Raw genomic sequence first — 15,620 nt, forward strand, 5'->3', positions numbered from 1 at the left:
CATCCAGTCCTGACACTTCGTGGCAAATAGAAGGGGGGAAAAAGGAAGCAGTAACAAGACTTTTATTTTCTTGGGCTCCAAATTCACTGCAGATAGTGACTGCAGCCATGAAATTAAAAGACATTTGCTCCTTGGAAGAAAAGCTATGACTAAGCTAGACAGCACATTAAAAAGCAAAGACATCACTTTGCCAACAAAGATCTATATAGTCAAATCTATGGTTTTTCTGGTAGTCATGTATGGATGTGAGATAAAGTAGCCTGAGCACTGAAGAATGGATGCCTTTGAATTGCAGCATTGGAGAAGGCTCTTGAGAATCCCTTGGACTGCAAGGGGATCAAATTAGTCAATCTTAAAGGAAGTCACCCTGAATATTCATTGGAAGGACTGATGCTGAAGCTCAAAAACTTTAGCCACCTAATGCAAACAGCCAACTCATTGGAAAAGATCCTGATGCTGGGAAAGATTGAAGACAGAAGGAGAAGGGGGTGACAGAGGATGAGATGGTTGGAAGGTATCACCAACTCAATGGACATGAGATTGAGCAAACTATGGGAGATAGTGAAGGACAAGGAAGCCTGGTGTGCTGCAGTCAGTGGGGTTGAAAAGAGTCAGACACAACTTAGCGAGTGAACAACAATGATTGTTTTTGTTCAAGTATTATTGGTCACCTCATTATTATTAATCTTTTCTTTGTAACACATGCTATATCAAAAAAAATGTGCGGTAAATATTTGTCCTTTATGGTAATACAATACACAATTTAGTTCATCTTGGCTATCTTTTCATGAGAGGTGCTTGTTTCTGTTATGAAATGTGCTGACAGTAAAGGGAATCCACATCAGACACCTGGAAGGCAAAGGGTGAACCACTTACCCAGCATGTTGCTGCTTCAGACCAACCCTGATGTGACAGAGTAGCCACTCCTACCCCAGGTGTTACTCATGTTAACTCAGCCTCCCAATCACAGCCACCTTTCTCTCACAAACATGGCATTTATTTAAAAATAAAGGACACATCACCAAGCTGAAAGGCCTACCCTCAACCCCTGTGAAAAGGCCTTGAGAAACAGGCTCTCTGCTCTTCCCTGTGAGAACTCTGACAAGACTGATACATTACCTGGATGAACTCTTGAAATGATACAGGCAGCAAGTCATCCATATGCCCAATGTCTTTGGAGAAACAATTTAAAATTCTTCCTGTAAGAACAGGATATGAGAAATTACTCTTTTACCCAGACAGGCCCTTTAAGACAAATAATTCATGATCAAACAAAATAATACTTTAAATGCATATTTATTTAATGTGTTTCAGAATCATATGAAATAAGCTGATGTCAGTGGTAAAGAAGGAGAAAATAGGATAATACGTAAAAAGAAACCAAAATACCACCAAGTAGAAGTGGGTGGGATTGAAATTAGCCCATGGTTTTTAAAACAATGGCATTGGGGATGGCAGGGAATCTTGTGGAAGGGTTGATGGATTTTAGAGTTTTCCCTCCTTTTAGATCCCTCCTATCTAAGGCTTCATTCCAAGTGTTTCTTATCATTGATTTTATTTGCCTTCTCAAAATCCACTAAAACAGTATACCCTAAATGCTGCAGAATTGGAAGATGAGAATTTCTAATATCCACTGCTTTAATGATTTAATTCAAACAACCCTGAAGCTCCACAAATACATATATACACACAATCAATTTTGGTATATCCAGGGAAATGTGTTTATCTGCACTGGGAAATGTGTTTATCTACTCTGAGCTTCATTTGTAATTGAAGCTTCAGGAAGCCAGCTTGCAGGTGAGATGTGGGACCTCTATCTGCTCTTCCTGACCTCAGTCACAGATGACTTCCTCCCAAGGCCCTTCACATCAACCCACAACAAGACGGTGAATGAGCAGTGGCTAGGGGCTGAGTTTCCACTGCTGCTGAGATGTGAGGCTCTTCTGTTGTCCACAGGGTGCCCAGCTCACTGGAAGCACAGGGTGTGCCCACACCAGGAACTGGAGTCACTGGAGGCTTTCACCCTTGGCCAGGCCAGCATTAGAGACTGGGCCTCAAATTTCCCATCTCAGACTTAGGAAATACAGATTCAGAAATTGTCTTTTAGTGACACCTTTGGCAGATCTGGTGACAACTCTTCTGATATTGTAAGAATGCCTGCTTTAGAGGGTGAGTCTCAGGATTAAATAGGCTCTTGCAGGTGAAAGAACCCAGTCACGATGCCAGGTAAGTTACCAGGCGCTCAACCACCAAGGTGAGATGATGATTCTGACCCCCAGGTTCTGCAACATCACGTCCCCTGGGAAAGTCCACCAGGCGCTGCAGGAGGGTCCACTTGATAAAATGCAGATTCTGACTCAGGAGTGCTGGGGGAGCCAGAGAGTCTGCATTTCCTCCAAGCTGCCACATGATACCCTTTCTGCAGTTTCCCATACCACGCTTCAAGGGGTAAGACGTTGAGTTATTTAATCAGTTCTGCTTTAGGAACATTAAAATCAAATGGGTTATTTTTCAAATATTCTAGAGAATTTTGTGACCTACATAGTCTTTGTTTTTTTTTTTAAGATTTATTTATTTAATTTTTGGCTGTGCTGGATCTCCATTGCTGCACATGGGCTTTCTCTAGTTGCAGTGTGGTGGCTTCTCTTGTTGCTGAGCATGGGATTTAGGCACACAGGCTTCAGCAGTTGTGGTGCATGGCAACTACAAAAACTGAACTAAATATCAAATATCATTAAAAAAAAAAAACTAAACTCTTAAGTACCAATGAGCTGAGTGAAGAAAATATGAGGTCAGCAAGTTTAACAGTTACTTCTTGCACTAAAAAAATTTAAGAGAACACATACTGATAAACCCACATTATCCTCAATGGTGAAAAATAGAAAGCATTTCCCCTAAAGTTAGGAACAAGACATGGATGCCCACTCTCACTACTACTATTCAACATAGTTTTGGAAGTTTTAGCCACAGCAATCAGAGAAGAAAAAGAAATAAAAGGAATCCATATTGGAAAAGAAGTAAAACTCTCCTGTTTGCAGATAACAATGATCCTCTACATAGAAAACCCTAAAGACTCCACCAGAAAATTACTAGAGCTAATAAATAAATATAGTAAAGTTGCAGGATATAAAATTAACACACAGAAATCCCTTCCATTCCTATACACTAACGATGAAAAAACAGAAAGAGAAAGTAAGGAAACAATTCCATTCACCATTGCAACAAAAAGAATAAAATACTTCAGAATAAATCTACCTAAAAAAACTAAGGCCTGTATATGGAAAACTATAAAACACTGATGAAGGAAATCAAAGATGACACAAATAGATGGAGAAATATATACCATGTTCTGCCAGGAGCCAGTGTGAGGAACTCTGCCCATGGCAAAGGTCATGAGGAACGAGGCTTGGCATATGCAAAGGCATGATCAAGCCTCAGGAAATCCTCTGTTCCCAAGCATCTAACCCCAAAACCAGAGTCTGTTTTATGCTCTCACCTACACCTCTGACTTTACGGGGGGCTCTCCCCATAACCATTTCTCTCGGAGGAGTAAACGTGCAGCTCCAAGGCAATAAAAATTCCTGGGCATGACAAGAGTGTTTCAGCTTACGGACTCCTCTGAAGGTTATGTAGCCCACCTGTATAGGTTAGTCCGGCCACATGTGATTGTTTACAGCCTCCCAATCTGAGAGGCACGAGATGTTTTAGACTTACTAAAGGCAAATTTTTGGGGGGAATTAGAAATTATTAGTATAGTGGGTTGGTTAGGAATTATATTGGTGAAGGGTTTTTCATTTGTTGTGTCAATAATTGCTGCTAATTCCCTGCTCTGGGTGGGACAAGGATGTCTCAGGTCGAACCTCTCTGCTGACAGACTAGCTTGTGTGACAGGATTATCCATATTCCTGCCACAGGATTGTTTACTACCTCTTAACAATAAACAGCACAGAGAGTTTTGGAGTATTTTGAGAGTCTTAATTAGCATAGGGCCTTTTCTTCTTGTTGAGTCAATGATTGCCACCAGGCCTCCATATCCTTAGGCACCTGGGAATATATTAATCATGTATTTGGAATATAGAAAAAGAATACAGTAGTTTTTAAGGTTAGCAATACTAGACCTTTTGAGTTAATGGATTTTTTCTTTTGTAATAGATCACAGTACTTTGTTACAAATGACTGTGTCCTTGTTATGTAAAAATGTGACTTTATCACTATCTTAAGACTAAATAGATCTTAAGGGGAACATTGGTGAAAGGATTTTCATTTGTTGGGCTGATGTTTGCTGCTAAATCTCCATATTCCCTGCCCTTATAGTGAATATAACTAGCATATAGGAGAAATAAGCATTAACCTTTAAGCATATAGGAGAAATAAGTATTAACCTTTAACATTAGTCATGTTAACCTTGGGTTAAATAAATTCCTTTCTTGATTGTAACTCACTACACCCTCACCCTATAGGAATGTAACTTTATTTGGAGGGTGGTGCCTGGTTTAAGGAAAAACACCCTTGGAAGAAATAAGTTTTTTGGTTATAAGAAAGAAAGGATCATAAAATGTCAGCAGGTCTCACTCATGGCCAGAAGATGATGTACCTTTTTTATACATTTATGTGAAGCACCTGATTTTGATAAAGGTCAGGACTGCTGACTCCCGCGTGACTCTGTATTCATCCCTATATGTAACAAAAGGTATATAAGCAAACCCCAAAATAAAGAAATTGGATCAGTTTCTGGAAAGACTGATTCCCCCATGTCGCTTCTTTCTTGCTCCCGTTTTTCTGGCTGAATTCCCATCTGGAGCATGGATGCTATTCCACGTAATCCAAGTTATTCAGCCTCTTTTTCTCCACTAATCTTCCTACTACACTATCCATTTCTAATCTCTCTATATCTGTGATTAAATATGTATTTTTCCAAAGATGCCGACTCCATCCCCACGTTCGAATCACCCTGGATCCACCGGGGCTGGACCCTGGCAATGTTCATGGATTGGAAGAATCAATATAGTGAAAATGAGTATACTACACAATGCAATCTATAGATTCAATGCAATCCCTATCAAGCTACCAATGGTATTTTTCAGAGAACTAGAACAAATAATTTCACAATATGTATGGAAATACAAAAACATCATATAGCTAAAGCAATCTTGAGAAAGAATGGAACTGGAGGAATTAACCTGCCTGACTTCACCCTATACTACAAAGCAACAGTCATCAAGACAGTATGGTACTGGCACAGAGACAGAAACATGGATCAATGGAACAAAATAGAAAGCCTGGGGATAAATCCACACACCTATGGACACCTTATCTTTGACAAAGGAAGCAAGAATATACAATGGAGAAAAGACAATCTCTTTAACAAGTGGTGCTGGGAAAATTGATCAACCACTTGTAAAAGAATGAAACTAGAACACTTTCTAGTTTCTAGAATACAGAAAAATAAACTCAAAATGGATTAAAGATCTAAATGTAAGACCAGAAACTATAAAACTACTAGAGGAAAATATGCACAAAACACTCTCTGATGTAAATCATAACAGGATCCTCTATGACCCACCTCCCAGAGTAATGGATATAAAAGCAAAAATAAACAACTGAGACCTAATTAAACTTAAAAGCTCTTGCACAATGAAGTAAACCCTAAGTAAGGCGAAAAGACAGCCTTCAAAATGGGAGAAAATAATAGCAAATGAAGCAACTGACAAACAACCAATCTCAAAAATATACAAGCAACTCCTGCAGCTCAATTCCAGAAAAATAAGTGACCCAATCAAAAAATGGGCCAAAGAACTAAACAGGCATTTCTCCAAAGAAGACATACAGATGGCTAACAAACACATGAAAAGATGCTCAACATCACTCATTATCAGAGAAATGCAAATCAAGATCACAATGAGATGCCATCTCAAAGCCGGTCAGAATGGCTGCTATCAAAAAGTCTACAAACAATAAATGCTCGAGAGGGTGCGGAGAAAAAGGAACACTCTTACACTGTTGATGGGAATGCAAACTAGCACATCCACTATGGAGAACAGTGTGGAGATCCCTTAAAAAGCTGGAAATAGAACTGCCATACGAGCCAGCAATCCCATTGCTGGGCAGACACACCAAGGAAACCAGAACTGAAGGAGACACGTGTACCCCAATGTTCTTTGCAGCACTGTTTATAACAGCCAGGACATGGAAGCAACCTAGATGTCCATCGGCAGACGAATAGATAAGAAAGCTGTGTGTGGTACATATACACAATGGAATATTACTCAGCTATTAAAAAGAAAGCATTTAAATCAGTTCTAATGAGGTGGATGAAGCTGGAACCTATTATACAGAGCAAAGTCAGAAAGAAAAACATTGATACAGTATATTAACACATATATATTAAATTTAGAAAGATGGTAACGATAACCCTGTAAGTAAGACAGCAAAAGAGACACAGATATAAAGAACAGACTTTTGGACTCTGGGAGATGGTGAGGGTGGGATGATTTGAGAGAATAGCATTGAAACATGTATATTATCATATGTGAAATAGATCACCAATCCAGGCTTGATGCATGAGACAGGGTGCTCAGGGCTGCTGCACTGGGATGACCCTAAGGGATGGGGTGGGGAGGGAGGTGGGAGGGAAGGTCAGGATGGGGAGGAACACATGTACACCCATGGCTGATTCATGTGAATATATGGCAAAAACCACCACAGTATTGTAAAGTAATTAGCCTCCAATTAAAATATTTTTTAAAAAAAGAAGATTAAAAGAAAGAGAGAACAGATAGTTTTTCAGAATATTTATTTCCTCTGGCTTTGAGTAGACTGTTGTAATCAGAGCTGTAATTCCAACTTCATGGCCTTCCAATATTAAAGTTCTCTCAATGGTCTCCATGTGAAAGCCTTAGGATAAACTCCCTTCACACACATGCTATGACTCTTCATCTGAATGACACATGGCCCCTACTGGAATATCTCCAGGGATACAGAGGGAAAGAGGATTCACAGTAAACAAGGGGAATCCAATCAATTTTCAGACTATTCTGTTAGGGCTTTCTCACATTAAACTGAATCTTGTCTTCCTGGAAGATCCAAACTCTGCTGCTTATTCCCTCCTTATAAGCACACAAAGTGGATCTAATTTCTGTCTAATGACAGTCTTTCAACTACTTGAAGGAAGTGAATCATATCCTTTCCAGCCACTACTCCTTGGTGCCTCATGATCTCTAATAAGGCATGGTCCTATCCTGGCCACTGCCTCTTGATCAGACTCAGATGGCCAGTCCCAGTTAATGCCTTGTGCCCAGGAGTAAAATCACCACCTCCCTCATCCTGCATAACCAGTCACAAAGCTGAAAAACATGGTAAATTCTGGAGGCCATATTATATTTTGGATATGGATGTAATGAAAATCCACATCACTCCCATCTACAGCACAGGTAAATTTAGGGGATCAATTGAGTAATACATATAAACAACTCTAAAAGTACATACATCCTTTCTCACCCAGAAATTCCCTTTCTAGGAATGTACCCCAGGAGTCGATCTTTGATGACTGTTGCTTTGTAGCATAATCTGAAGTCAAGAAGGTGGATTGCTCCAGCTCCATTCTTCTTTCTCAAGACTGCTTTGGCTATTTGGGGTCTTCTGTGTTTCCGTATGAATTGTGAAATTTTCTGTTTTAGTTCCGTGAAAAATGCCATTGGTAATTTGATAGGAAACACACTGAATCTGTAGATTGCATTTCATCATTTTCACAATATTGGTATAGTCATTTTCACAATATTGGTTCTTCCTACCCGGGTACATGGAATCTCTCCATCTGTTTATGTCATCTTTGATTTCTTTCATCAGTGTCTTATAATTTCCTGTGTACAGATCTTTTGTCTCCTTGGGTGGGTTTATTCCTAGATATTTAATTCTTTTTATTGCAGTGTTGAATGGGGATTGATTCTTTAATGTCTCTTTCTGATTTTTCATCATTGGTATATAGGAATGCAAGTGATTTCTGTGTATTGATTTTTGTATCCTGTGCCTGTGACTTTGCTAAATTCACTGATTAGCTCCAGTAATTTTCTGATAGCATCTTTAGGGTTTTCTGTGTATAGTATCATGCCATCTGCAAAAAGTGAGAGCTTTGCTTCTGTTTTTCTGATCTGGATTCTTTTTATTTATTTTTCTTCTCTGATTGCTGTAGCTTGGACTTCCAAAACTATGTTGAATAGTGGTGAGAGTGGATACCCTTGTCTTGTTCCAGATCTTAGGGGAAACGCTTGCAGTTTTTCACCATTGAGAATAACGTAGGCTGTGGGCTTATCATATGTAGCATTTACTATGTTGAAGTAGGTTCCTTCCATGCCTATTGTTTGAAGAATTTCTATTATAAATGGGTGCTGAGTTTTGTCAGAGGCTTTTTCTGCATCTATTGAGATTATCATATGGTTTTAATCTTTCAATTTGTTAATATGGTGTATCACATTGATTGATTTGCATATATTGAAGAATCCTTGTACCCCTGGAATAAACCCAATTTGATCATGGTGTATGAGCTTTTTAATGTGTCATTGAATTATTTGCTAGAATTTTGTTGAGGATTTTTACATCTATGTTCATCAGTGATATTGGCCTGTTGTTTTCTTTTTTTGTGCTGTCTTTGGTTTTGGTTATCAGGGTGATGGTAGCCTCATAGAATGAGTTTGAAAGTGTTCCTTCCTCTGCAATTTTTGAAAGGTTTTAGAAGGATATGCATTAGCTCTTCTCTAAATGTTTGAGAGAATTCACCTGTGAAGCTATCTGGTCCTAGGCTTTGTTTTTTGGCAGAATTTTGATCACGGCTTTGATTTCAGTGCTTGTAATTGGGTTATTCATAATCTCGATTTCTTCCTGATTCAGTCTTGGAAGACCGAACTTTTCTAAGAATCTGTCCATTTCTTCCAGGTTATCCATTTTATTGCCATGTAGTTGTTCATAATAGTCTCTTATAATCCTTTGTATTTCTGTATTGTCTGTTGTAACCTCTCCGTTTTCATTTCTTATTTTGTTGATTTGATTCTTCTCTCTTTTGTTCTTGATGAGTCTGGATAAAGGTTTGCCAACTTTGTTTATCTTCTCAAAGAACCAGCTTTTGATTCTGTTAATCTTTGCTATTGTTTCTTTCATTTCTTTTTCATTTATTTCTGCTCGGATCTTTTTTATTTCTTTCCTTCTGCTAATTTTGGGAGTTTTTTATTCTTCTTTTCCAGTTGTTTTAGGTGTAAAATTAGGTTGTCTATTTGATGTTTTTCTTGTTTCTTGAGGTAGGATTGTATTGCTATAAACTTCCCTCTTAGAACTGCTTTTGTTGCATCCCATAGATTTTGACTTGTCATGTTTTCATTGTCATTTGTTTCTAGGAATTATTTTATTTCCCTTTTGATTTCTTCAGTAACCTGTTCATTATTTAGAAACATGTTGTTTAATCTCCATTTGTTTGTTTTTTACAGATTTTTTTTTTCTTGTAATTGATATCTAGTCTCTTAGCATTGTGGGCAGAAAAGATGCTTGATACAATTTCAACTTTTTTAAATTTACTGAGGTTTGATTCATGATCCAAGATGTGCTCTCTCCTGGAGAATGTTCCATGTGCACTTGAGAAGAAGGTGTATTCTTCTGTATTTGGATGGAATGTCCTGAAGATATCAATGAGATCCATCTCATCTAATGTATGATTTAAGACTTGTGTTTCCTTATTAATTTTCTGTTTTTATTATCTGTCTGTTGGTATAAGTGGGATGTTAAAGTCTCCTCCTATTATTGTGCTGCTGTCATTTCTCCTTTTATGTCTGTTAGTATTTGTCTTATGTATTGAGGTGCTCGTGTGTTGGATGCACAGATATTTAAAATTGTTATGTCTTTCTCTTGGACTGATCCCTTGATCATTTGTAGTGTTCTTCCTTATCTCTTGTAATCTTCTTTATTTTAAGGTCTACTTTGTCTAATATGAGAATTGCTACTTCACTTTTTTTTGCTTTCCATTTGCATGGAATATATTTTTCCATCCTCTCACTTTCAGTCTATATATGTCTTTAGGTCTGAAGTGGGTTTCTTGTAGACAGCATATATATGGGTCTTGCTTTTGTATCCATTTAGCCAGTCTCTATCTTTTGCTTGGAGCATTTAATCCATTTACACTTAAAGTAATTATTGATATATATGTTCCTATTAACCATTTTCTTAATTGCTTCGGGTTTGCTTTGGTAGATCTTTTTCTTCTCTTGTATTTCCTGACTATATTAGACACTTTAACATTTATTGTAAAGCTGGTTTGGTGGTACTGAATTCTCTTAACTTTTGTCTGAAAAGCTTTTGATTTCTCCATCAATTTTGAACGAGATCCTTGCCAGGTAGAGTACTCTTGGTTGTAGATTTTTCCCTTTCAGTACTTTAAATATATCCTGCCATTCCCTTCTGGCCTGCAGAGTTTCTGCTGAAAGATCAGCTGTTAAGCAAATGGGGTTTCCCTTGTATGTTACTTGTTGCTTTTCCCTTGCTGCTTTTAATATTCTTTTTGTGTTTAATCTTTGTTAGTTTGATTAGTATGTGTCTTGGCGTGTTTCTCCATGGGTTTATCCTACATGGGACTCTTTGTGCCTCTTGGACTTGATTGACTATTTCCTTTTCCATGTTGTGGAAATTTTCATGTATAATCTCTTCAAATTTTTTCTCACAACTTTTACTTTTTCCTTCTTTTTCTGGGACCCCTATAATTTGAATGTTGGTGCATTTAATATTGTCCCAGAGGTCTCTGAGACTAACCTCAGTTCTTTTTATTCTTTTTACTTTATTCTGCTCTTCAGCAGTTATTTCCACCATTTTATCTACCAGCTCATTGATCTGTTCCTCTGCTTCAAATATTCTGCTATTGAGTCCTTCTAGAGTATTTTTAATTTCATTAATGTGCTATTTATCTCTATATGTTTATTCTTTAATTCTTCTAAGTCTTTGTTAATTGATTGTTGCATTTTCTCCATTCAATTTTCAAGGTTTCTGATCATCTCTACTATTCAGACTTTATTTTGGGGGGCTCCAAAATCACTGCAGATGGTGATTGCAGCCATGAAATTAAAAGATGCTTACTCCTTGGAAGGAAAGTTATGACCAACCTAGATAGCATATTCAAAAGCAGAGACATTACTTTGTCAACAAGAGTCTGTCTAGTCAAAGCTATGGTTTTTCCAGTGGTCATGTATAGATGTGAAAGTTGGACTGTGAAGAAAGCTGAGCACTGACGAATTGAGGCTTTTGAATTGTAGTGTTGGAGAAGACTCTTGAGAGTCCCTTGGACTGCAAGGAGATCCAACCAGTCCATCCTAAAGGAGATCAGTCCTGGGTGTTCCTTGGAAGGACTGATGCTGAAGCTGAAACTCCAATACTTTGGCCACCTTTGCAAAGAGTTGACTCATTGGAAAAGATCCTGATGCTGGGAGGGATTGGGGGCAGGAGGAGAAAGGAATGACAGAGGATGAGATGGCTGGATGGCATCACCAACTCGATGGACATGGGTTTGGGTGGACTCTGGGAGTTGGTGATGGACAGGGAGGCCAGGTGCGTGCTGAGATTCATGGGGTCACAAAGAGTCGGACATGACTGAGCAACTGAACTGAACTGAACTGACTGTCATTATTCTGAATTCTTTTTCAGGCAGTTTGCCTATTTCCTCTTCATTTATTTGTGTGTTTCTAGTCTATTCCTTCATTTGTGCACTATTTCTCTGCCTTTTCATTTTTTTTAAAACTTACTGTGTTTGAGGTCTCTTTTTCCCAGGCTTCAAGTTTGAATTATTTATTCCTTTTGGTTTCTCCCCTCCTAAGGTTGGTCCAGTGGTTTGTGTAAGCCTCATGTAGAGTGAGATTTGTGCTGAGTTGTTGTTTGTTGTTTTTTTTTTTTTCCTCTGATGGGCAGAGTGTGGTGTTAATCCTGTATGCTGATGAATGGGTTTGTATTTTTGTTTTGTCTGTTGTTTGGATGAGGCATCCTGCACAGTGTGCTACTGGCATTTGGGTGATGCCAGGTCTTGACAAGTGGCTGCATTTGTGGGAGTTCTCACTATTGAATACTCCATAGGCTTATTTCTCTGGTAGTCTAGGTTCTTGGAGTCAGCACTCCCACTCCAAAGGCTCAGGGCTTGATCTCTGGCCAGGATGGAGATTCCACAGATGGTTTGTTATGGCATTAAATGGGATTAAAACAAATACCCCAAAACAGGAAACCAAAGATGAACCCTAGACAAATGACAGTTACAAAATCATGCAAATAAGATTTAAAGTAATGGAATATACACATATACACCCATAAGCAAAATCAAAACAGACTAACAAACATAAAGTACAGTAGATCAATCCAGTGAACAAAGAAAACCAAAAGTGATATCAACCAGTTAAGAACACAACTTGGAAAACAAAACTAAAGCAAGGTGCCAGCTGGGGAATAAAGCAATGAAAACAAAACTAAGAAATATGGTGAGAAAAAGAAAGAAGAAAGAATAGAAATTCAAAGTTAAATAGAGGTATATAAAGAAGATTTATATATATTAAAGATCAATTGCAAGGGAGAAATAAGAGTAGGAAAAACAAACAAAGGAATAAATGTAGAAAAATAATAATGGATTTTAAAATTTTTTTAACTAAAATTTAAAAGAGAGGGGAAAATAGTAGAAGAAAAAAATGAAAACACCAAAGAACTGAAAAACACCAACATACAGGCAGAGGTTTATAACAGCAATAAAAAGTGTGATTGAATAAAAATTTAAAAAAAAAAGACCTCAAAAGCTTAATTAGATTTCATAATGCTAATAAAATCAACAACTACAAGAGAAGGGGAAGAAAAGGAAAAAAAATCCAAAAGAAACTACAGAACAAGTCAAAATATAAGAATAATAAATGTTTTTCTTGAGTCTATGCTGTCAGCATCCTTTCCCTCTCTGGGAGTCACAGTCCACCTTGCCTCCCTAGGATGCCCTCCAACATTGTGCTGGTCTCTGGACCTGCTGTGGGGGCAGCTCAGACTCTAATCTGGCCCTATTCCTGTATGTTCTTGCCTCCAATGCACACAGCTATCAGAACTAGTGTGTTTTCTTTTGTGGGAGCTCTCAGTGTCCTTTTATATAGACACAGAGTCTCCCTAGTTCATCATATGGATTTAATCTGCAGCTTATATAGCTGGTGGGAAGGTTTTGTGTCTTCTTCCTTAGCCACACTGTCCCCAGGCTTCAATTGTGGTTTTATTTCCACTTCTGCATGTGGGTCATCCCCAGGGGTTTGCTCCTGAGGCTGCCCTGGAGGACTTGGGTCTGCCCCAGTGAGGGCCACGTGTAGAGATGTTGCAGCTGCCTGGGTCGTAGGGGTTCTGGCAGCACCAGGTACTCAGGGGAGTTGATGACTAGGGCAGTAGAAAATATAGTGCTTAGAAGGGTATGGCAACCAGTATTGGCCAATATGCTCCAGTATTCTTGGCTGAAGAACCCCTCTGACAGAGAAGCCTCGCAAGCCACAGTCCACAGGGTTGCAGAGTCCAACACGACTTAAGTGACCCCATGTGCATAGATGCAAGACTTTTTTTGCCTGTGGCAGCTCTGCCCCGGTGACAGTTGAGCATTAAGGTGGCGCAGCTGCTTGGGTCATGGGTACCTGATGGCGCCAAGTGTGCAGGGACATGGACTGTCTCTGCTGCAGGAGTTATGGCCCTATCAGTGTCTTTTTTCAAGCTTCTGGTAGCTGGTGATCAGAAGACCTCTTTGGCCAGTCTTTCTCCATAGCTCTGCCCATTCAGGCACTTAGAGGGCTCCCTTGCCTGAGGTCCTTCTCTGTTGTTCAGCACATCAAGCACATAGAGGAGCCCCCCCAGACTGGGGTCCTACTTTGTAGATCCACACATCAGGCAGTTCAAGGGGCACCTTGGGTGGGATTCTACTCTGTAGTTTGGCAAATCAGTCACTTAAAGGAGCATCCTAGGTTGGGTCCTACTCTGTAGTTTGGTACGTCAGCCATTTGATAGGCTAGCCTCTCTTTTGTTCTGTTTCTGATGCTGCTGGTGTGGTGGGAGAGGCTATAGTGATGGCTCCACCCCCTATGCATGACTCAGCAGTATTGCCTTGCTTCCATGCCTGCCTGCCTTTCCTCCACAGACATTTCCCATCACAATCTCCTCCCTCATGTCCCCTCAGTCCATCTCTCCACAGGCAATAGCAGCCCTTGCCCTGGGATTGCTCCATAATCCCTATGCTCCAGCTCCCAGTTGCTGCATCTTCTAGGGCACCTGCATCCCTGTCTGGGGTATGTATGGTTGCAACAAGGACTGTCTAATTCTCATTCCATTTAGGCTGCCACAAGTCAGCTGCTTCACTCTTAGCCTTAAATATTTCTCTTCTGACCCAGACAGTTGCCCCAGTGTTGGGATCGGACCCCTGATTCAATTCCCCCACCCACCAAGGGTAGGTCCAGTCCTACTAACACTCTGTTTTTCCCCCTAATTCCTTTGACCTATCCAGTTTTATGTGGTTCTATATATTCTTTTCCAGGGGTCATGTACTCCTGTCTGCTCTCAGCTGGTGTTCTCCAAGCAGCAGTATCTGAAGGTGTATTCCTGACATATCCATAGAGAAACATATACTCCATGTCCACTTACTCCTCACCATCTTTTTCCTTATCTACAAAGTTTTGCCTCATCCACTTTATTCACTTGACCTCTCACCAACCAACTACCACTTCTTCAAGAATCTCAACAACTTTTTGCAGGGAAAATGCTTCCACAACCAGCAGGATGCAGAAAGTACTTTCCAAGAATTCATCGAATTCCAAAGCACAGATTTTTTTTGTCCTTTTTTTTTTTTTTTTTTTTTTGCTGCAGGAATAAAAACACATTTCTTGTTGGTTAAAATGTGTTGATTGTAATGGTTCCTATTTTAATTAAAGATGTGTTTGAGCCTAGGTATAATGATTTAAAATTCACTATTTAAATGCACCAACCTAATAGAACAGGAATTAGGAAACCATCAGTGGAAAAACACAAGGTTCTGGGCCTCCTCTAATGCACAGTAACAATAGGCAACTCATTTAGCATTTAGGCAACTCATCCAAACTCCACTGAGAGGTAAATACCTTATCTTTAAAAGTGAGATGATAACATTTACAGGATAGAAAGAACATCATGCTTAGTCAGTTCCCTCCTAAACTGTAAAGAAACACATGCATGCAAGGTATTATTCATATTATCCTTATGAGATTTTAGGGCTTTAAGGGGCATGAAAGGTCATCAGGAATAGTAATTTCCAAATTTTGTCCTGTGAAACATATGAGATGCAACAGAGGTACCTCAGAGAATGATGCAAAAGTGGGAGCAACAACCAAGGTTGCCCAGTTCCAGACACACCATCTGGATGTCTCCCTTATTGCCCATCCTCCTCAGAGTCCCTTACATATATCTGGATGTTCACATAGTGATGGCCTTTGAAGAAAGGTTTCTGCAGCTATGAGAAATGTTCAAATCCCTTTGTAAACTAAGCTTCCAGTGATATAAGAGACAAGGTCCGACCTTGCTCAGGGTGATGCAATAACATTTCATTATGAGGTGGGTGCTAATGTCAAGGGCTTCCC

General features: G+C 39.3%; 1 protein-coding gene across 2 annotated transcripts in view; it reads right to left on the reverse strand.

Moving 5' to 3' along the window:
• Positions 1-15,620, reverse strand: part of LOC102179751 (multidrug resistance-associated protein 4-like) — a 607,813-nt gene that overhangs the window by 354,352 nt on the left and 237,841 nt on the right. For both annotated transcript variants that reach the window (XM_018056446.1, XM_018056445.1), the window contains one exon: positions 1,120-1,199. In XM_018056446.1, coding sequence (XP_017911935.1) covers positions 1,120-1,199 — 80 coding nt within the window. The remainder of the gene's footprint in view (positions 1-1,119; positions 1,200-15,620) is intronic.

Source organism: Capra hircus, chromosome 12 (assembly GCF_001704415.2).
Source record: "Capra hircus breed San Clemente chromosome 12, ASM170441v1, whole genome shotgun sequence".
Taxonomy (NCBI): domain Eukaryota; kingdom Metazoa; phylum Chordata; class Mammalia; order Artiodactyla; family Bovidae; genus Capra; species Capra hircus.